The following is a 23,084-nucleotide window of genomic DNA, read 5'->3' as shown; positions in this document are numbered from 1 at the left end:
TGATACAAACCCAGAATTTTTTTGTTAAATTAGCAGCGTGCTCGCCTGACATTACTGTATCCATCACATTCTCCTCTATTGTTGAATAAAGGTCTACAGGGCAATTCAGTTCCCAGGCCATTCCATTAATAGGCGTCTTTAATCGCATTTGTTGCTGACAAGTTCCCATTTCCATTCCTGGGCCTGAAAGCCTCTCAATTTCTATCTGTATTGTGAGGCAAGTAATCTGTAGAACTTTCATTATGAGATGAGAAATGTTCACAATTCTTTGCCAACAATACTGCAATGTACAATTGCTCAGTTAGAAGGTGTCCAGCATGTAGTAATGCTCTGCCTTCAGAAACTGCAAGACATATGGGACCCTGCAGCAAGCAGCTGAGGATCGACAAAACACCATGAATCTCCGTGATCTACAGTTCCTGTAAATTAGATGTCGTATCCCCTCTAGGCATCCAGGCTGCATGCTCATGTCTTCATTCACTTATTTCCAACTCTACGCTCCCTGGAGTTGCTTTGATTTATAATCCTGCTGTTAAATGTTTAAAACATGGAATTGTACACTAAATTGAGAAAGATGGAGAGCAAGACATTCCACAAAATGGAAAAGAAAGAATAAACCACAACAATACTTTCAGAAGAGGAAGGAGAGAGCTTGCCTTTACCCTTCGCCACTGCAGGAGGAGATTCAGTAACTAGAGGGCCACAAATTGAAGAGAATTGGCAAAAGAGCCAGTTGGGGAGATGAGGGAACATTTGTTTTACACAGTGAGTTGTGGTGATCTGGAAGGCGCTGCCTGAAGGGGCGGTGGAAGCAGAATCAATAGGAACTTTTAAAAGGGAGTTGGATAAATACTTGAAGGGCAAAAAGACTTGCATTTGTATAGCGCTTTTCATGGCTACAGGACATCACAAAGCACTTCACAGCCAATGAAGTACATTTGAAGTATCATCATTGTTGTAATCTAGGAAAAGCGACAGCCAATTTGCACACAGCAAACTCCCACAAACAGCAAAGTGATAATGACCAGGTCATCGGTTTTTGTGACGTTGATTGAGGGATAAATATTGGCCAGGACACCGGCAATAACTACCCTCCTCTTCCTCGGAATAGTGGCATGGAAATCTTTTACATCCATCCGAGCAGGCAAGTGAGGCCTGGGTTTAACTGCTTATCCGAAAGACAGCACCTTAGACAGTGCAGCACTCCAATAGAACTGCACTGGAACATCAGCTTTAATTTTTGTGCCCAAGCCCTGGGGTGGGGCTTGAGCCCGGAACATTTGTGATTCAGAGGGAGCCGAGCTACTGACTAAGCCACAGCTAATATGGGAAAAGAGCAGAGGGATTGGGAATGATTGGATAGCTCTATCAAAGCGCTAACACAGGTACGATGGCTCAAATGGGCTCCTTCTGTACTGTATCATAGCTTAAAAATAAGGGGTTGCCCCTTTAAAACAGAGATGAGGTAAACCTTTTTCACCAGAGGGCCGTGAGTCTTCAAAGCAGAGTCTTTGAATATTTTTAAGGCGTTGGTGGATAGATTCTTTGTAAGCCAGGGGTGATAGGTTATCGGGAGTAGGTGGAATGTAGATTTGAGGTTACTGTCAGATCAGCCATGACCTTATTAAACGGAGAAGCAGGCCCAAGGGGCTGAATGGTCTACTCCTGCTCCTTAGTCGTATCATTCCACGGTTAGAAATTGCCATGGCCACCTCTACAATGGAAGTTGCGTATAGCTGAGGTACAGTTCGTGCTGTGCTGTTTTTAACCACATCAATGTACCTGCACAGGCTGTCCTCATAAGATTGGAGAGCACACCATCCGTCCATTCATTTGTCGACAGATCATACTCTCCATAAAGCTCACCCAGCGACACTGCTTTTGGGTTCAGAGGAAAGTCCTGCCCGCAAAATCACAAGATCAGAAATCAAAACAGAGGAAAAAACAATAGCTCAGAACAGGAGACATCATTGAAGAGGAAATATCAAAGTTCAAAAAGAAAAAGAGCATTTCTAATTGAAAAGCAATTAACAGATACATGTTAGAATTGTAGAATGTTACACAATCGGATATTAGGCCCATTGAATATGTGCAGGCGTTTCTCTCTCCATCCAGTCTAATCCCACTCTCACGCACCCTTTAATTTTGCTCTTTCTCAATTTTTAAAAATTCCCATCTTTGTTTCCAAATCCCACCCTATCTCTGTAATCTCCTCCAGCCCCACAACCCTCTGAGATATCTGTGCTTCTCTAGTTCTAACCTCTTGCAAATCCCCAAATTTAATTGCTCCAAAATGGATGGCCATGCTTCAGCTGCCAATGCCCTAAACCCCACCCTCCCTTTCCCTCCTCTCTCTCCCCTTTCCCCTCTCCCTCCCTGTTCTCCCCTTCCATTCCTCCTCCCAGCCTCCCCCCTTCTCCTCTCTCTGCCCACCATACCCCTTCTCCTTCCCCACCTTCCTCAGTCCTCCCTTTCCCCCTCTTCCTCCCTGCCCTCTCCCTTCTGATCCTCCCCTGTCCCCCATTCCTCCTGTCTCCCCTCTTCCCTCCTACTCCTCCCTATCCCAAAGCAATACTGAACTATGTGGAAAAAAAAACCCTGTTGAAGCAAACAAGGACGTTTCTTGGTTCCTTGCCCATTTACTAACCTTGACAAGATTGTAATTGGTGTCACCACCCTTATGGAGAGCCGACAAGGCCCCCTGTAATGTCCGCCACGCTACGGTCTTGCCGCTGCCCGTTTTGCCCACAATCATGACAGAGTGCCGGGAGCTCTTGGTCTCGTGCAGCTGAATCACTTTGGCCATAGTGAACTCAGTTACCACGTACCCCGATTCAGTCAGCGCCATCTCAATCGCTTCCTTAAGCTGCGGCACAAGGAAAGAGCAAGAAAAATAGACCAATCATACCACGGTTCAGTTTACTCAACAATCCCAGTCAGTTCATTCAGTGGGGGGGAGTGGGGCCGGGGGGGGCGGGGGGCGGTGGGGGGGGGGGGGGGGGGGGGGGGGGCGCGGTGGTGGTGGGCAGTATGGGAGCCATTGTAATCAGCCTTGGTGTCCCCTAGGCTTGAAAAGGGAGATAATCAGCCAGGATTCACACTCCTGATCACTATCCACAGAGTCCTGCTGGATACAGAGTGCGGACATAACCAGGTTTGGCCATAGAGTTTGCTGACACCCACTAATTAGTAAAACCGAGGACAATTCCCTCCTGGAACTGCAATCCGAGGAGAGGAATGGAATAGGTAGCATGTGTGCCATTCCTGAGGGTAGCCAGCACCCTACTGCCTCAGGTCAAACCAATCTCACAGTGGAGGCCTCAAACAGGCTGTTAGACCCCCTTGTTTACACATGCAAATGTATGTCACCTGTTTCAGATCTGGGCACTGCATGCCTATGTGTTGTCCTTTACCAATTTGCAACTGGCACACTTCCAGCTCTTAATGCATGTGTGCTTTCTGTTCACCATAATGATGGTGGGAGGACCCTTTATCATCCAAAACATTTAATTAACACCTGGAATAGTGACTGAAGAATGACCACCCACACTCTCAGGATCTGCCTACCTTTCCGTAATCCAAAACTGGGGTTTCCACCCCAGGGAACAGGTCCTGAACAATGGCACTAAACAGCGGATGGTCAATGGAGGTTAACTTGGCCATATTCATATCTTTCATAGACAACAGGAGGATCTGGATAACAACAGAAGCATTCAATTATAAGATAATGCAAGCAAACCCCAGTATGATCTTACCTCATCACTATCTGCTCAACTCCTCATAGCATTTAAATGCCTCTTTAATGATGAGAAGAGTTTCTAAATAGAATTTACATCACCAAAACAGCTCATTCATCCCACCTGCTTAGTGCTGGTGTTTCTGCTCCACACAAGCCTCCACCCACCCATCCTCATCTCACCCTAACAACATATCCTTCTATTCCTTCATGTATTTATCCAGCTTCCCCTCAAATGTCTCTACGCTATTCATCTCAACTACTCCGTGGTAGCGAGTTCCACATTCTCCCCACTCTCTGGGTAAAGAAGTTTCTCCTGAATTCCCCATTGGATTTATTAGTGACTCTCTTATACTTATGGTTCCTGGTTCTAGTCTCCACCACAAGTGAAAACATCTTCTCTACATCTGCCCTATCAGACCCTTTCCTAATTTTAAAGACACTGCTACTGTGCCGTAGCAACACGTGGTATTCGCCACTAACAGGATGCTGCCGTCAAGCCAAAAAGACGTTCTACCCATCACACAAATGAGTAATGTGGGATATGAATTTCAGTGCCTGTGTGATGCTGGGTATGTAGGTCGTACATTCCAAAGGCTAGCGGATCATATCAAACAGCATGTCCCAGCCACTGTTCGCAATGGGCAGGGTACAGACCGTACCCAACCAGCCTGTGCTTGCAAAACTCAAAACGCAGTGTCCAACATTAGGTGTGACTCCACGATTGGATAACATTCGCTAAATAATCCTCAATGTGCTAAGAATTACGCTGACAACCAGTTTAAGATTGTCAGCCAGGCTCCCAGTGTGGCGCATTTGCGTGTAATGGAAGCTGCATATATTAATACACAGGGCCCTGTTCTTTGCAGATAGAAAGAACATGTATATGCATTGTGCCTGTTTCAGCTAAACAAAATAAGTGACAGCCATTTGCTGACTCATTCCTCAGGGCAATGCCTTGACCAATCAGGGTCAAGCTGCCTGGTTTAAATTTCAAACAACGCTTGGCAGTTAACTGTCAGTCACCATCGCTGGCACTCTCCATGACAACGCCTCTACCAGAGTCCACTTGCCAACCAATGAACACTCTCTTCACATGCAGTATATATTATTGTCTTCCCCTGACATTTGTAATCTAGTGAAGTGTTATGAAGAGTGCAAGACAAAAAGCATCGACATGTCTCCTTTCTTCAGCAGTATGCAAATGTTAAAGACCTTGATCAGGCCATCCCACAGCCTTCTGTTGCTCGGAGAATGGAGCCCCAGCATATCCTGAAAGTGATAACCTCTAAATTCTGCTATCAATCTTGTCAGCATCTTCTCCAGTGCCTCCCTTTCCAGCTCCAAAACTACCCATTCTGTTCCTACCTCCTAGTCAATGGGAAGATTCACTGCAGACCCCCTGCTCAAAGGTTGTGTTATCTGATCTTACCTCCTCGTCAGAGAGCTGAGGCTTGTCCCGTCGCTTCCTGCCGGCATAGCGGAGCAGGGAGGTGAGGGCTCTCAGGCCAAAGTCATAGTGATCCTGCTTGGACAGTTGCTGCACAGCCAGCGAGTAGAGGGTGAAGACTTTCTTAGCAAGGGCCTGCAGGGGACATGGAGAGCACAGTCAGCACACTGACTGCCAATTGGACTAGAAAACAACAACTGACTCTAATCAGATCAGACTCTGCCAATGTCATTTCTGATCCCTTTGTATGTCAATCAGTTTATTGGTTTTCACATAACATATTCCAGCAAAGGGAACATTAGATTCACACAGATCCTATCAGTGGTTCAAATCTAGAAATGAATGATGAGATGAAAGTTTACTCTTCACGCTGCTGTTATGGGATGTTTGTGAACTGAACATGGGGTAGTCCTCTACCCAAATACAAATGGGAAATGGTTCACAGCAAGGGAATCATTCTGGAAGCTGGGCTTTATCTCTTTAAGAAGAAATGTAATTGTCGCTTGGTAGTTCAGAACTTGAATCTTGCTGCAGAGACATGTTACTGAAGCTTTTCATCTTACACTCATCAGGACAAATGCAATAATGCCAAACGATCACAACCATTTATACTACAGGTGAAAAGAGTGCTGATTGGTTGACAAAGCAACTCTGATTGGCCAAGACATTGCCATGGAGAAAGCGACAGAGAGCTATAGGCTCCCCAAGCTCCCAGGTAATTCAAAAAAAAAGGTGCAAAGCTTGAACATATTCCTTTTGTTTACACAGAACGGGTTCCTGTGAATGAATATATGTCACTTCTAGAAAGCGTAAACGAACCATGTGTCAAGGAACTATCATATTTTTCCTAATATTATTGTACAACATTTTAAAGCAGATGTGTGTGTGCGTGTGTTTATGGTTCTGTGTGCATGGCTAATTTAAACTAGAGATAGATTGCAAGGTTTAAATTATCAAAGAAGAGAGATCTAAAACAGGCATTTGAAATAGAGATAAGTAGAGGTAGGGTGAGGTCAGCAGATACAGTGTGAATGAAATTTGCATTCTTAGATAAGTGGTGTTTGATTTTCAAAGGGACATGGAAAATGTTTACAGCTGGCAAGATAAATAAGGCAAGGTTATTACATTGATTTTTCTCAAAAGTGCTGGCCATAATGAGAACATGAAAGTTTTTTTATATTTTGGGAAAAAGTCACTTCTGAAGACAAATGGAAACAATGGGATTTACAAATCAAAAAGGATAACATATATTTAAAGAAGGATAGAAAGGCTGTGTGTGGTTTGGCCGTGTGAGATCTTGGAAGGTGACCGTGTGAAACAGACTTGGGGAAAAAGCCTCTAGGAACCTTGTAGAAGTTTGCTGCTCCAGTAACCAAAGTTGTGTGAAAAGCCTTTGGAATTCCATTGTCCACAGGGTGCTTGTGGTAATATTACTGGATGACTTTATGAATTTGGAATCTATTTGGACTGTTACCTTAAAGGTGGTGTGTAGTTGTGAGTCTGGTTAAGAAGAAATTTTGGGAACTGTTATAACTGTGTAACTGTAATCTTGTGTGCTTGAGATTTTTCTTCTTTTGTTAATAAATGTTTTAATTTAATCTTTAAAATCTCTAAACGTGGTAGTGGGCTCATAATTTCTGACTTCAGTGCACAAGCCTTCCAGCCTTCTTGTAATAAATACAACTTGCAAAATCGCTGTGATTGCATGGCCAACCTTCCCTTGTGGATTTGGTCAGTCTGGCAAATGCCACCTGCCATATCATAACACATGTTACAAGTTCAACTGATTCTCTTATATTGGTTGTTCATGTAGTTTGCAGCACATTCAGGCTTGTTCAGCAAGTGCTACCCAATCAGTGAATCACATCTAACACTGCACCAATAGCTACACCAACAACCAAATTAAGATAATCAGTCAAGTTCGTAACATGGTTCATTTACACTTGCTAGAGGAGACATACATTCATACGCAGGGACCAGTTCTGTGCACACAAAAGGAATATGTTCAAGGCTTGTACCCTTTTTGAGTTACCCGGGAGCTTGGGGAGCCTCCAGCTTTCCATTGCTTTCTCAATGACAACGGCTTGACCAATCAGCGCCCTCTTTTCCTGTGGTACAAAATGTTGTGATCATTTAAAATTTGGCATTCCTGCATTTATCCAGATGAGTGCAAGACGAAAAGCTTAACTAACATGCCTCTCTTTACAGAAAGATTCAAAAATAATTGTAGTATACGAGGTTGTGAAACTGGTTGGCAAAGCAGATGTGAGCAAGTTGCCTACTGTAGCGAAGAGTCCAAAATGTAGAATAGCACAGTATGTCAGGACGATGAGTGACGTTCCTTTTACCTAAAGCGAGATCAGGGGAGATCACAGAGGGGCACAGCAGAAGCAGAAGAGGACGGAAAGTGTTTCTGGTGAAAGGGCGGGTCTGGCAAGTCGCTGGCGCTGAAATCAATCTCAAAGGGCAAGGCTTGTTGAGCTAAATGGCCTTTTGCTACTTCTAGAAATCTTTGCGCCCCATTGTACAATGTGCATGTTGAGGTTCACAGCATTGTACATCTTAATGCTTAGATTTTATAGTTTGTACATGTTGAAGCCCAAGCACCTAGCAGAAATGCTTTGATTGCAAGGAAGCTGTGCTGTGCCGCTGTGTACCTGACCACCAGGGGTAATCGGGAATTGGCCAGGAAACATGTCCTGTTCACTTGCAGCAACCAGGCCCTGACAGAGGCTGGAGAGCAGGTTGTCTCGTATTGTTCATATCTGGGATGTGGGAGCCCGAAAAGAAACGAAACGGGCAAAATGTTCAAAATAACTTGGGATATCAATAAAGGGGAAGGAATCTGATTGGGAATCCAAGGAGCACACCTTACAGTTGTTGAATCCCTCTGCAAACAGGATGATCTCAGCAATTAGCGTTGAGTCAGGAACCACCATGGAGATGGGCCTGAACATTGACTTGAGGTTGTCTGGAAGCTCTGTACGCCCAGCATACCCTGCAATAAACAACAGTGATATTATCACCAGGCCTTCCTGACCCAGGCTGCTGGCTCTTACTCTCCTCTGATGCTCATAAGAATTACAGGGAAAAATTTTCCCTCTGTTGTGGGGGGGAATGCGGGCGCGCTGCCATTTTACGTGGGCGGGCCTTATGGCATCCGCCAGGAAGCAATATGCGCTCCCTGTGAGGGCGGGGATTCCCTCAGCCACATGCGTGTGAAAGAGCACACAGATCTCCCTGAGGCTAAGTGCTGCCTCAGGGAGATCAGCTCCGATTTAAAACTTTTAATAAACGTTCAAAAATTTTCCCTGCCATGTCCCCTCATGTGACACTGTCACATGAATTGGGACATGTCCATAAGTTTTATTGAAACCTTTCTTAAAAATTTAAATACCCTCATGAAACCTCATCCCGCCCGTGGACGAGGTTTCATGCTTTTTCCGAAGCCTGCCAGGGCTCCCGGCCTGCCCGCCAATCTTAAGGTTGGACGAGCAGGTCCATTAATGACTTTAATTAGTGTTTCAATGGCCTCAATAGGCTGTTGACAGGTTGGTGGGTGCACAGCTGACTCGGCTGCGCCCCCGCCGATCTGAAAATGGAAATGATGCGGGGTGACGTTGGGAGTTCCACCCAACATCATCCTGCATCATTTTATAGCTCGCCGACCGGAAGATCCTGCCCATAGAGGCAGAGGGACAGGAGGAGGCCTTTCAGCTTCTTGAACCTGTTCCACTATTCAATTAGATCATGGTTGATCTGTACCTGAACTTCATTTACCCATCTTGCTTCCGTAACCTTTAATCCTCATAAACAACAAAAATCTATCAACCTCAGTTTTGAAATTTTCAGTTGACCCCTAGCATGAGAGCTCCAGATTCCCACTCCCCTTTCTGTGAAAAAGTGCTTCTGACATCACCCCTGAACAGCCTGGCTCGAATTTTAAGGTTCTGCCTCCTTGTTCTGGACTCCCCCCACCAATATTTCTCTGTCGACTCTATCAAGTCCTTTAATCATCTTAAACACCTCAACTAGATTGCCGCTTAATCTTCTAGCCTTGAGGGAATACAAGACTAGTCTGTGCAACCTGTCCTCATACTTTGACCCTTAATGCTGGCCATCTTTGTATTTCTCCAATATCCACCCTCGTCTCCTGATGGTGTTGCCTCTTCCTCGGACAGCCCTCTAGTACCTTGCCCAATGTGACCGCCAACCATGTGACGAGTGTCACAAGGCACAGGTAGGAAAGCACGAGGAGGCCCTGTTCTCACCTGACATAGACACCTGCCCACATTCAGGCTGGGCTTGGGATCAGCAGCAGGGCCACTGGATGAATTTTCTCTCACGAGTATGGGGTTGCTGGGGCTGGTTCTAATGCAATCAACACCTGTCGCTGGTTCAGCAGAATGAAACCGAGTTTAGTACTGCACTACAGTGATCAGGAGAGCTCTCTACCCTTTTTTATAATATGATGAAGGCAGAACCATTGTGAGAACAAAACATTTCTTAGCCCTAACATACCCATCCCTGTAACTCGGACAGTCTCACCTGGGTTCATGGTGATAAAGATGCCACACGACCAGACCAGGTTAATCTCACGGCCCTCAAAGACAAAGCGGGTCAGGTTGGCAGAAAGAGCAGACAGGATGGAGAGGATTTGCTGGGCCACCACAGACAACACCTCAATGTTGATGCGGTTAAATTCATCAAAGCAACCCCAAGCTCCAGTCTGCACAAATACACACAGGCTTGCATCAGAAACATTGAACTCTAATTCAGTACTACCTAAAACAATGTGTGTGATACAATAAAGGATGATAAGGGGCCTGAAATATCACTTTGTGCACTAACATTTTCTCTGATTTAAAAGAAAGATTTATATTTTCAACATCTCAGGACACGCCAAAGCGCTTTACAGCCAACAAAATACATTTGAAGTGCAGTCACTGTTACAATGTAGAAAACACAGCAGCCAATTTCTGAAAATTTACCAGTTTTAGTTTATGATAGCACTTCAAAATGCAGCGCTCCCTCCAACAGCGCAGCACTCCCTCAGTACTAATCTCCTGACAGTGCAGCACCCCCTGAGTTTTTTTTACCCGAAAGGAATTAAACTCCCTGACATACAACAGCAAATCAATGTTCAATGGTACTTGTGAGACTCTCTTTTCACCTGTGCCAAACCAGAGTACATTCGACCCATGGATTTGTAGTCCAAGCCTTCTGAGCAGTTCACCACTATCACATACATTCCCAGGGCTTTTCCCAGATCTTTCACAGACTCGGTCTTTCCTGTACCCGCTGGTCCTTTGGGAGATCCACCTCGGTGCAAGTGGAGAGCTGTCGTCAATGTCATGTAACACCTGAAAAGGAGAAACCAAGGGAGTTTGTGATGTGAAGAGAGAGATTCCCTGTGGGGGTCGGACTTTTAATGATCTCCAGCTCTCATCCGTATTGCCCGCGGGCATTGGACAGAAGAGGGCCAAAGATCAATGGTCCTGCGCTGCTACCATAACTGTGGCAGAGCAGGACTTGCACTGTGCTCGTCGTTGGAGAGACTGACCTCAGAGGAAGTTATACATCATGCAATATAAAGTATTCAGGTGTCTACACCAGTATGGGTGCACTGGGGCACCAGCTGTGGGGGGTGTGGGTCATGAAGCTGACACAGAAAAATCCACTGACAGCAGGGAATTGCTTTGAAACGGGCTGCATTTTCCCACTGTGGTATACTTGCTACGGGAGCTTTTGACAAGACAATAAGGAGACATTATTACATAGTGTGAATATCTCTCACCTTGACGAAAATAATAACTCACCCAGCAAAGTGATAATTACAGTCTATTCCTGATGATTCATTTGATTTTTTTCAATAAAAAGTTATATTATCCAATAATTTGACTTAAGCACTGTAATTAACAATAAAGGCTGAATTCAGTGTGAAAAAAAAAATTAACAGATAATTTGAAAGGAATTTTGAATTAACAGTAGGCTGCACTCTTCTCCACTAGCCGATGGTGCCAATAAGGGAAATGATGATCAGAGTGTGGCACGAAGGGACAGAGTGTACAAACCTAAGAGTGTGCCAGCAGATAAGACTAGAGGTTACAAAAATAGTAAAAAGACAGAACTAAAGGCTCTGTATCTGAATGTACCCAGCATTCACAACAAAGCGGATGAATTGACAGCTCAAATAGTAAGAAGTATGTTATAATCTGATACCCATTACAGGGACATGGCTGCAAGATGATAAAGCCTGGGACCTGAATATTCAAGGCTATATGACATTTGGGAAGGGCAGGAAGCCAGGAAAAGGTGGAGGGGAAGCTCTGTTAATTAAGGATGACATTGGTACAATAGGGAGAGATGATCTTAGTTCTGCAGATCAAGATGTAGAATCAGTTTGGGTACAGATGAAAAATAGTAAAGATAATGAAATTGTGGAAGTGGTTTATAGCCCCCCTAACAGTAATCATGCTGCAGGACAGGGTATGCAGGATGAAATAATGGGGGTTTGTGGGAAAGATACAGTGATACAGGGTGACTTTCATCTACTTGTAGATTGGACGAATCAAAGGTAGCCAAGATGATGAATTTATAGTGTGTGGTTGGGGCAGTTTCTTTGGAGCAGCACGTTCTACAGTCAACCAGAGAGCAGGCTATACTAGATCTGGTAATGTGCAATGAGACAGGATTAATTAATGACCTCCTAGTGAAGGCGCCCCTAGGTTGCAGTGATGATAATATGATCGAATTTCACATTCAGTTTAAGGGAGCGAAGGGTGAATCTAAGACTAGAGTTTTAAACTTAAATGAGGGCATGAAGGCAGAGCTGGCCAAAGTAAACTGGCAAATTCCATTAAGGGATAGGTCAGTAGCGATGCAGTGGCAGAGATTTCAGGGGATATTTCAGAATACTCAGAAAAGATACATTCCAGTGAGAAAGAAAGGCTTTAAGGGAAGGACGCTCCATCTGTGGCTAACTTAGGAAGTTAAAGGTACTATCAAATTGAAAGAAAAAGCATATAATTCTGCAAAGATGAGTGGCAGGTCAGGAGATTGGGCAGAATTTAAAGAACAGCAAAGAATGACTAAAAGGTTAACAAGGAGGGAGAAATTAGTGTACGAGAGAAAGCTAGCTAGAAATATAAAAACAGATAGTAATAGTTTCTACAGGTATTTAAAAAGGAAAAGAGTAAGTAAAGTGAGCGTTGGTCCTATAGAGAGTGAGTCTGGGGAATTAATAATGGAAAATAAGGAGATAATGGATGAATTGAACAGATATTTTGCGTCTCTCTTCGCTGTAGAGGTTACAGATAACATCCCAAAAAATAATTGTGAATCAGGAGGTGAAAGGGAAAGAGGAACTTAAAACAATTACAATCACCAGGGAAAGGATACTGAAAAACTTATTAGAACTAAAAGCTGACAAGGCCCCAAGTCCCGATGGGCTTCATCCCAGGGTCTGGTGAAGTGGCTGCTGAAAAAGTAGATGCATTGGTTTTAATTTTCCAAAATTCCCTAGATTCTGGAAAGGTCCCATCAAATTGAACGTGACTCCTCTATTCAAGAAAGGAGGGAGACAGAAAGCAGGAAACGACAGGCCAGTTAGCTTAACATGTCATTGGGAAAATGCTGGAATGTATTATTGAGGAGGTTATAGTGGGGCACTGAGAAAATCTCAACGTAATCAGGCAGAGTCAACATGGTTTTATGAAAAGGAAATCCTGTTTAACTAATCTATTGGAGCTCTTTGAGGAAGTAACAAACAACATGGATAAAACTGTGGATGTGCTATACCTAGATTTCCAAAAGGCATTTGACATAAGAGCTCATGGCATTAAGGGCAGCATATTAGAACGGATAGAGAATTGGTTAGCTAACAGAAAACAGAGAGTAGGCACAAACGGCTCATTTTCAGTTTGGCAAAATGTGCCAAGTGGAGTTGCCATGGGGATCAGTGCTGGGGGACCTCAACTATTTATATTTTACAATTTCTAGCAATGACTTGGATGAAGGGATCGAATGTACGGTTGTTAAATTTGCTGATGTCACAAATAGATAGGAAAATAAGTTGTCAAGACGACATAAGGAGTCTGCAAAGGGGTATAGAGAGGTCAAGTGAGTGGCAAAAAATTGGCAAATCGAGTAAAATGTGGGAAAATGTGAACTTATCCACTTTGGCAGGAAGAATAGAAAAGTGGTATATTATGTAAATGGAGAGAGGTTGTAGAACTCTGAGGTACAGATGGATCTGGGTGTCCTGGTACATGAATCACAAAAAGTTAGTCTGCAGGTACAGCAAGTAATTAGGAATGCAAATGGAATGTTGCCATTTATTGCCAGGGAAATGGAATATAAAAGTAAGGATGTTTTGCTGCAGTTGTATAGGGGATTGGTGAGACCACATCTAGAGTATCACAGAATTTTAATGGCACAGAAGGAGGCCATTCAGCCCATCGTGTCTGCACCAGCTCTCTAAACGAACATTATGACCTAGTGCCATTGTCCTGCCTTTTCCCAGTACCCTTGCAGATTGTTTCCAATCAAATAATCAAAGTATTGTGGTCTCCCTATTTAAAAAAAGGATATAAATGTGTTAGAGGCAGTTGATAAAAGGTTCACTTGATTGATACCTGGGATGGGAGGTTATCCTATGAGGAAAGGTTGGACAGGCTGGGCCTGTATCCACTGGAGTTTAGAAGAATGAGAGGAGATCTTATTGAAACATATAAGTTCCTGAGGGGAGTTGACAGGTTGGGTGCTGGGAGGATGTTTCCCCTCGTGGGAGGTGCCAGAATTAGGGGGCATAGTTTAAAAGTAAGGGGTTGCCCATTTAAGACGAAGAGGAGGAGAATTTTTTTTCTCTCAGAGGGTTGTGAGTTTTTGAAATTCCTTTCACCTGGGAGTAGTGGAGCCAGGGTCATTGAATATTTTTAAGGCAGAAGGAGATAAATTTTTGACGAATAAGAGAGTCAAAGGTATCGGGGGTAGGCGGCAAAGTGGAGTTGAGGCCACAATCAGATCAGCCATGATCTTATTAAATGGTGGAGCAGACCTGAGGAGCCAAATGGCCTACTCCTGCTCCTAATTCATATGCCGCTGTTTTATAGACACACCAACTTTCTCATTAGGTGCACTGTCTCCTGTCACCAATGTTCTGTCAGGTCAGGAATAGGCAGTGATAAACTGCACCACCGCCCCTGCCCCCCCTACACACCCCCTCCCCCTCCCTCACTGCCTCCTTCAACACTGTGCAACCCCACCCTCAGTGAAAGGGGAGTGCTGAGACCTACCTGTCTGTGAGTGGAGTGATCACCAGTCGCCCAGAGTTCCCCAGATACTCGTAGCCATACTGGAAATGGGTGTTAGTTTGTCGAATGATACAGTCATCTACATCCTGCAGAGAGGAAAACAGAGCAGACCCTCAAAAATTATACAGCACATCCATTCTCCACCAGTCAATCTAATAAATCTACAGGTGCAGCAGGTCAACGGCTCATTCTGTTATTACCATAAGATCATATAATGCTGCACCTTCTTGCCCCTCTGCCCCGAAGGCATTTTCTCATGCTGATGACATTATCCCTACAGTGTCGCTGGTGGTTACCTGAGTGGTTATTCCTCTTAATCTATTCGTCTATTCAACTTTACTAGGCATCATGGCCGCTCCTGACCCTGACCTCAGCTGACACTTAGGTGCATTTCCCAGCAGTGGCAGTGAGCCAGGGCTATGAGCCTTGACCCTCTTGTTAGGCCAGGAATGCTTGCTCCAAGGTTAATGCCTTTACTGGCAGCCTGGCTCAGTTGAACTTACTCAGCACAGACCTGGGATGGATATCAGGGCCTGTCTGGTCTATATCAGCACTGAGCCATCAGGACAGGCCAACCTCCACAGGCTTTCATAGATGAAGTTCTAATGCTTCATTGGCGGACGTACCTTCAGCTGCCTGGGCCCCAGGCTCTGGAATTCCCCTCTCTCTGAACCACTCCATCTCACTTTTTCCCTCTCAGACACGCAGTAAAACCCACCTCTACCCAAGCTTTTGGTCACCTGCTCATATTTCCTTATGCAGTTCAGTGTCAATTTTCAAGCAACTTGGGCTGTGTTATTATATTATACGTGCTATATAAATGCAAGTTATCATTCCAACAGGACAAGTGTAACCTCCTTCATTGGACTAATCTGATCATCTAAGTCTTTACTACACCATCCAATAGAGCTTTAATCATTTCATAATTAAACAGTGGGTTGGTTCAATGCTTGGCCTCACCTAACCACTATTTCTGGATTCACTGCTTCTACCCTCCTGCGCTCGAGCCATGGCTCTCGGCGGTAGATTCTTAATAAAAACCTATGTGCGGGCTCCCCTGCAAAGCAGTGGTCAGCCGAGTCACGCAGGGCAGTAAAAGTTGGAGCTTCAACCTTTCCCTTGCGGGGAGTCAGCTGAATCCAGCCATCATGCCACCGAGGGACTCCTGTTAAAGTCAGTGGGTTAGGTTTGTCTGTGATGACCCAAGGTCACAGAGCCTCACTGACAGTCTCGGCAGTTCTACCTCTGCTACTCCACTCGTGTGAAACTTGGTGGGCAGTCAGAGCCAATGGAACTGTACCCTTCAAAACAGGGAACTGTAGCACAGCGGTCAATAATCTAGAGGCCTGGGCTGATGTCCCAAACACAAGTTCAAATCCCACCACAATATCTGGGGCATTTAAATTCAGTTAATAAAAAAAAAAACTCCTCTCAGTAATGGTAGCCATATAACTACTGGGCTGTCGTTAAAAAAAAAACATCTGGTTCACTCATAACCCCGGTCCGAACCTGGTTAAAACCGTCTGTGACCCCAGACCCACAGAAATGTGAGGAGCAGAATACCGCGGATTCAGGAAATCTGAAATAAAGACAAAAAAATGGAAAAGCTCAACAGGTCAGGCAGCATCTGTGGAGAGAGAAAAACAGAGTTTCAGGTCAAGGACCTTCAGTTCTGATTAAAGGTCCTTGACCTGAAACGTTAACTTTGTTTCTCTCTCCCCAGATACTGCCAAACCTGTTAGGTATTTCCAGCATTTTCTGTTTTTATTTCTCACAGCAATGTGGTTGACTTTTAACTGCCCTCTGAAATGGTCTAGCAAGCCACTCACTTAAGGGCTATTAGGGATGGGGAATAAGTGTTGGCCAGCCACACCCAGGAAATGAATGAAAAAAGTGGAAATCATTGATAGAGAAGAGGAGGACAGATTTTTAATAAAATTGAGATGGAGGTGGAGGCAGGTTTGTTTTGTACGGCATTTGTACAAATGCCCATATACCTTGTCCCAGTAGAGGCGGAGCTGGCTGAGCCAATCAAACGCAGTCACGTCCATACAGCCGAGCTTGTACAATTTTTCGATGACATCCCTTGCGTGGACTTCCACTGTTACCAAAGCCACGATCTTCAGACGCATGATCTTAGTGAGGTTTCCACGGATGGCTTCAGAATACTTGCGCAGCATGCTCACCTGCATGGGGCATTGAGTTTAGGGGTGCTGAATGTGTCGAACACTCATTGAATCTTAATGCTAACAAGGGTACTTCTTTCTCTCTCTCTCTCTCCCTCCCACTGTCATCATTAAAGCCATAGTGCATCCAGCATACATCCCTCTGGGTTATAAAGAACAGTTATGAGTGAAGTCTCAAAACAATTTCTGCTGCAGCAGAGCAGAGTGCTGAGGTTTAATGTTTTCTAAAACAATGCAGGGAACCAAGATGATGAATGAGGGTGAGGGATGGGGTTAAGACCAATGGCGGTCAAGAACAGCTAGCAGCACAATGACCCACCATCTCCAGTTTGTGCTGCTGCTGGGGTACATCTGCACAAGGTCACAAGGGTGCCTCACAAAACAACTGCTCTTAGATTGCCTGTGGCCAACTCCTCTAGGTTATATAGGGTGATAGAGCAGTACAGCATAGGGGGCCATTCGACCCACCAAGGCTGTGCCTGCCCTTTCAAAGAGTTAGCCCCAATCTCCCACATCTCGTTCTTTCTCTGCTCTTTCCCCATATCCATTCAATTGGTTCCTCCTTCGAGTATTTATCCAATTCCCTTTGAAAGCTGCTGCTGAATCTGTTCCCACCATTCTAACCAGACAGTGCATTCCAAATCCTAACTACTCTCTGACTAAAGAGGTTTTTTACCTCATGATTCCTTGGCTCTGTTGCCAATCACCTTAAATCAGTGCCCTCTGGTTACTGACCCTTCAGCCACTGGAAGTTTCTCTTTATCCAAGCTACCTAAAACCTTCATAACTTTAAACACATCTACCACCTCTCCTCTTAGCTTTCTCTGTTTTAAGAAGAATGGCTCCCGTTTCTCCAGTCTATCCACACAGAACCAGTTAACAAAGGCCACTGGGAAGGAAACATGCTGGTACTTGTGGTGTTCTAGGACAGTCAACACATGGTTCTTTCCCCTCCTAAATGAAATATTTTTTTGCTCCCAAAGTTGAGATCACTGCATTCTCCTGTGAAGACACTCACAAGCTCGACTCACCTGCTTCCTTTTAATAACCCGAATCGGTTTCTTCTCGCCCACTTCTTTGGCTGACATCAGAGCCTTGGTGACGTCAGTGGTCCATTGAATCTGGCTTGAGGTGATAAGCATCTGTAATTAAATAAAGGGCTGAATGTTGGGTAGACTGAAAGGATTGAGAATAATCATGGAAAACAGATTTAGGAATTCCCCAGACAGAGTGAGGAACTCTTGGAATAAGAGTGGTGGACACAAGAAGGAAGCCCCGGAGTTATTTAAGAGGCAGATGGTTGCTGCGTTGGGCAGGCTATGTTCAATGAAGTGAGCCAAACAGCTTTGTCACCAGGATCCATTTTATGCCTTAACAAAGCTGTCGCTGCCATTTCAGCTGGAAAGATTCAGACCCAATAGGGGGGATTAACATCTCTCTCAGGAACAACACAGCCATGCACATTGTGGGGGCAGTACAGCAAGTTTTACTCTGTATCTAACCCCGTGCTGTACCTGCCCTGGTGGTGTTTGATGGGAACAGTGTAGAGGGAGCTTTACTCTGTATCTAACCCCGTGCTGTACCTGCCCTGGTGGTGTTTGATGGGGACAGTGTAGAGGGAGCTTTACTCTGTATCTAACCCCGTGTTGTACCTGTCCTGGGAGTGTTTGATGGGAACAGTGTAGAGGGAGCTTTACTCTGTCTCTAACCCCGTGCTGTACCTGTCCTGGGAGTGTTTGATGGGGACAGTGTAGAGGGAGCTTTACTCTGTATCTAACCCCATGCCGTACCTGTCCTGGGAGTGTTTGATGGGGACAGTGTAGAAGGAGCTTTACTCTGTATCTAACCCCGTGCCGTACCTGTCCTGGGAGTGTTTGATGGGGACAGTGTAGAGGGAGCTTTATTCTGTATCCAATCCCGTGCTGTATCTATCCTGGAAGTGTTTGATGGGGACAGTGTAGAGGGAGCTTTACTCTGTCTCTAACCCCGTGCTGTACCTGTCCTGGGAGTGTTTGATGGGGACAGTGTAGAGGGAGCTTTATTCTGTATCCAACTCCGTGCTGTACCTGTCCTGGGAGTGTTTGATGGGGACAGTGCAGAGGGAGCTTTACACTGTATCTAACCCCGTGCTGTATCTATCCTGGGAGTGTTTTGTAGCTAGCACTGGAATGTTAGAAACAATTATTTACACAGTGATTGAAATGAGAAATTCTCTGCTGCAAACAGCTGCTGAAGAAGAGTTCATGAATGCTTTAAAAGGAAGTAATTAGTACGATCCTTAAAGGAATGAAATATTAAACAAAGATTAGAAGAAGTGGGAGTGGAGGATTACAGTGGGATTAGTCTAGGTGAGAGTGTGATCTGATTCTGTCCTGAACAGTCTCTGAAAATTGATATTGGTCCTTTCATTAGTGCTGGCAGCTCAATGAAGAATTGAGTGTGTACAGCACTAACGGAGTTCCAGTCAGTTACTGAGGGAATGTGGTATTAATGGAGTTGCTGTCTGTTACTGAGGGGGTGTGGTATTAATGGAGTTGCTGTCTGTTACTGAGGGGCTGTGGTATTAATGGAGTTGCTGTCTGTTACTGAGGGGGTGTGGTATTAATGGAGTTGCTGTCTGTTACTGAGGGGGTGTGGTATTAATGGAGTTGCTGTCTGTTACTGAGGGGGTGTGGTATTAATGGAGTTGCTGTCTGCTACTAAGGGGGTGTGGTATTAATGGAGTTGCTGTCTGTTACTGAGGGGGTGTGGTATTAATGGAGTTGCTGTCTGTTACTGAGGGGGTGTGGTATTAATGGAGTTGCTGTCTATTACTGAGGGGCTGTGGTATTAATGGAGTTGCTGTCTGTTACTGAGGGGGTGTGGTATTAATGGAGTTGCTGTCTGTTACTGAGGGGGTGTGGTATTAATGGAGTTGCTGTCTGTTACTGAGGGGGTGTGGTATTAATGGAGTTGCTGTCTGCTACTAAGGGGGTGTGGTATTAATGGAGTTGCTGTCTGTTACTGAGGGGGTGTGGTATTAATGGAGTTGCTGTCTGCTACTAAGGGGGTGTGGTGTTAACGGAGTTGCTGTCTGTTACTGAAGGGGTGTGGTATTAATGGAGTTGCTGTCTGTTACTGAGGGAATGTGGTATTAATGGAGTTGCTGTCTGCTACTGAGGGGCTGTGGTGTTAATGGAGTTGCTGTCTGTTACTGAGGGAATGTGGTATTAATGGAGTTGCTGTCTGTTACTGAGGGGGTGTGGTATTAATGGAGTTGCTGTCTGTTACTGAGGGGGTGTGGTATTAATGGAGTTGCTGTCTGTTACTGTGGGGGTGTGGTATTAATGGAGTTGCTATCTGTTGCTGAGGGAGTGTGGTATTAATGGAGTTGCTGTCTGTTACTGAGGGGGTGTGGTATTAATGGATTTTTTTTGCTGTCTGTTACTGAGGGGGTGTGGTATTAATGGAGTTGCTGTTTGTTACTGAGGGAGTGTGGTATTAATGGAGTTGCTGTCTGTTACTGAGGGGGTGTGGTATTAATGGAGTTGCTGTCTGTTACTGAGGGAACGTACTATTAATGGAGTTGCTGTCTGTTACTGAGCGGGTGTGGTATTAATGGAGTTGCTGTCTGTTACTGAGGGGGTGTGGTATTAATGGAGTTGCTGTCTGTTACTGAGCGGGTGTGGTATTAATGGAGTTGCTGTCTGTTACTGAGGGGGTGTGGTATTAATGGAGTTGCTGTCTGTTACTGAGCGGGTGTGGTATTAATGGAGTTCCTGTTCTTGAGATGCAGTGTTAAACTATGGCCATGTCCACCTGCTCTTTTGGACATTGACGCTTTTGTGACACAATTTGAAATGACATTTTCCCGGCCAATACTCTTCCTTCGCCAATGCCATTGTTAACTGACAAACCAGACATTCATTTCACTGTTTGCTTTTTGCCATCTTGCTTAGCGTAAATGGCTGGTACATTTTGTCTGCACAATAGGAGTTATTGCACTTCAGAGCTATTAACAATATGCTAGAGCTATTAAAAAATTTCAAAAAAGGTGTGGTAAAGCGCAGTAGAAAAACCGTTCTCACAAGTTCAGACCTGAGAGATGTAAAGGGCTGCATTAATGCTCGGGCTGGTTTGCCCTCTGCAGTATTTCCAGACCAGAAAAGCCACTACTAACCTGACCAGGCCAATCCTTCACCCACTTGTCCCGTTTGGTGAGCATCTTCTTCAGGGCCAAGCGACTCTCTTTCAGCAGGTCTTTAAGACTAAAACGCATGGTGCGTTCCACATCACAGAGCCATGCCTGAGGGACAAGAACATATCATAAAAGTGACAAGGAGATGCGAGGTCCCTATCATTTAACCCCAAACATTGAGCTAGACTCCCCGCCATTAGCTGAGCTACTCAGAGACATGGAAAGCCCCTTCGGCCTGTGTTGATTTAACTGATCTCTGCCAAGGCAGGATGTTGGGAGGGTTACAATCTGCCGTGGATCCAGAGGAGTAAAACCAACCTGGTCACTCCCCACGGACCTGTGCTGGAGGAGCGTAGGTGCGGGTACATGTGTGGACAGAATCTGCATGAACTGTGACACTGTTGCAGTCGAATAGCCTGTTGATGCACACCACCTTGAATAATGGAGTGAGGTGCTGGAGGACACGCACTTCCCAAAGAACTGTTCCCAACAAGCAGCTGACGCATTCAAGCGAGGAAGAGAAAATCCCCAAGAGAAAGCAAGGGTGTGTAAAGGACAGTGCCTCTGCCTGTGTGGGATCCACTGGCACTAAGGATTGCAGATGATTTGAGCCTTTGTTGCAGCTTTTGCCGTCTGTTGTGCTGGTCCGTTTGTGTTGGACCCCTGTGACGACCTGAGAGGTTGCCCAACACTGATGGGTGCTTTAACGCACTGTCATACTTGGTCCTAAAATCAGCACTCTGAGTAATGTCCTGTGCATTAGGGAGTGGGGTAAATGGGACCAAATGAGAGGCAACTGGTTAAAGCACACAGCAGCTCCAAGCAGCAGAATACACATGGGCAATTGGCTGTTGGCCTGCTGTAATAGACTGTTAAATCCATTAGCTGGCTTTGTGTGACAGTAAGTATAATCGCACCCTAAGGCTCTTAAGTTACACAAGGAATATTACCCAATGAAGAGATGAAAAGCAGCTCTGTGTTCCCAGCCAGAAGCTACACTTATCGAGAGTGCAGGCTGGAGATAGGGTTCAGCACTGTAGCCCCAAACCTCAAATACCCACTCCCTGCAAGTGTGATTCCAAAGTACTCTACCCCTTTAATACATTTAGATGGACTCCTCTTCTCTATTTAAAGGGACATTAAACAGTTTAATGTGAAAGTCTTGAGAGGGAGGAATTTCTTATGAATGTCTTGACTTTATATGTCATTATTAATCATGGTACTTCCCTGCCCTTAAATTTCACCTACTGTTCCCCCATTGCCTCCTGGTCTAGTTAGTCTTAGCCAGTTCTGCAAACACTTCTCTAGCCTGATCATACCAGTTTGAGACAACTACATGGATTTTAGAACACAGAAACAGCCCATCCTGCCCATCTGCTCCATGTTGGTGTTTATGCTCCATACGAGTCTCCTCCCATTCCCTCTTCATCTCACCCTATCAGCATATTTAAGGGGAGGTGGAGGCATAGAGGTATTGTCACTGGACTGGTAATCCAGTGACCCAGGGTAATGCTTTGGGGACCCGGGATCAAATCCCACCACGGCAATAAAAAAAGATCTGGAATTAAAAGTTTAATGATGACCATGAAACCATTGTCAATTGTTGTAAAAACCCATCTGGTTCACTAATGTCCTTTAGGAAAGGAAATCTGCTGTCCTTACTAGTCCGGCCTACATGTGACACCAGAACCACAGCAATGTGGTTGACTCCTAAATGCCCTCTGAACAAGGGCAATTAGGAGTGGGAAATAAATGCTGGCCCAGCCAGTGACGCACACATCCCATAAAAACGAATAAAGAAAAAAAAAATCCTTCTAGTTCTTTCTCCCTCATGTGGCTATCCCGCTTCCCCTGTACAATTCACCTCAACCACTCCCTGTGGGAGTGAGTTCCACATTCTCGCCACCCTCTGGGTAAAGAAGTTTCTCCTGAATTCCCCATTGGATTTATTAGTCACTCTCTTATATTTCCGGCCTCTAGTTCTAGTCTCCCCCACAAGTGGAAACATCATCTCTACATCTACCCTATCAAACCCCTTCATAATTTTAAAGTCCTCTATCAGGTGACCCCTCTGCATTCTCTTTTCTAGAGAGAAGAGTCCCAGCCTGTTCAACTTTTCCTGATAGGTTATAAGCTCTCAGTTCTGGTTTAATGCTTGTAAATCTTTTTTGCACCTTCCTCAGTGCCTCACTATCCATTTTATAAAAGATATCGAGATCAG

The 23,084-nt window shown here is 44.9% G+C and overlaps 1 protein-coding gene across 1 annotated transcript in view; it reads right to left on the bottom strand.

Annotated features, from left to right (window-relative positions):
- Positions 1–23,084, bottom strand: part of dnah2 (dynein, axonemal, heavy chain 2) — a 166,007-nt gene that overhangs the window by 78,492 nt on the left and 64,431 nt on the right. Inside the window, exons 28-38 of the mRNA XM_078533744.1 lie at positions 20,846–20,971; positions 17,718–17,828; positions 16,498–16,686; positions 14,483–14,586; positions 10,360–10,549; positions 9,735–9,915; positions 8,057–8,184; positions 5,169–5,321; positions 3,568–3,693; positions 2,648–2,866; positions 1,783–1,900 (exon numbers count right to left, since the gene is read on the bottom strand). Of these exons, the coding sequence (XP_078389870.1) occupies positions 1,783–1,900; positions 2,648–2,866; positions 3,568–3,693; positions 5,169–5,321; positions 8,057–8,184; positions 9,735–9,915; positions 10,360–10,549; positions 14,483–14,586; positions 16,498–16,686; positions 17,718–17,828; positions 20,846–20,971 (1,645 nt within the window). The remainder of the gene's footprint in view (positions 1–1,782; positions 1,901–2,647; positions 2,867–3,567; positions 3,694–5,168; positions 5,322–8,056; positions 8,185–9,734; positions 9,916–10,359; positions 10,550–14,482; positions 14,587–16,497; positions 16,687–17,717; positions 17,829–20,845; positions 20,972–23,084) is intronic.

The sequence above is a fragment of the Cetorhinus maximus genome, chromosome 34 (assembly GCF_964194155.1).
Source record: "Cetorhinus maximus chromosome 34, sCetMax3.hap1.1, whole genome shotgun sequence".
Classification (NCBI taxonomy): domain Eukaryota; kingdom Metazoa; phylum Chordata; class Chondrichthyes; order Lamniformes; family Cetorhinidae; genus Cetorhinus; species Cetorhinus maximus.
This window is presented reverse-complemented; position numbering and strand designations above follow the sequence as displayed.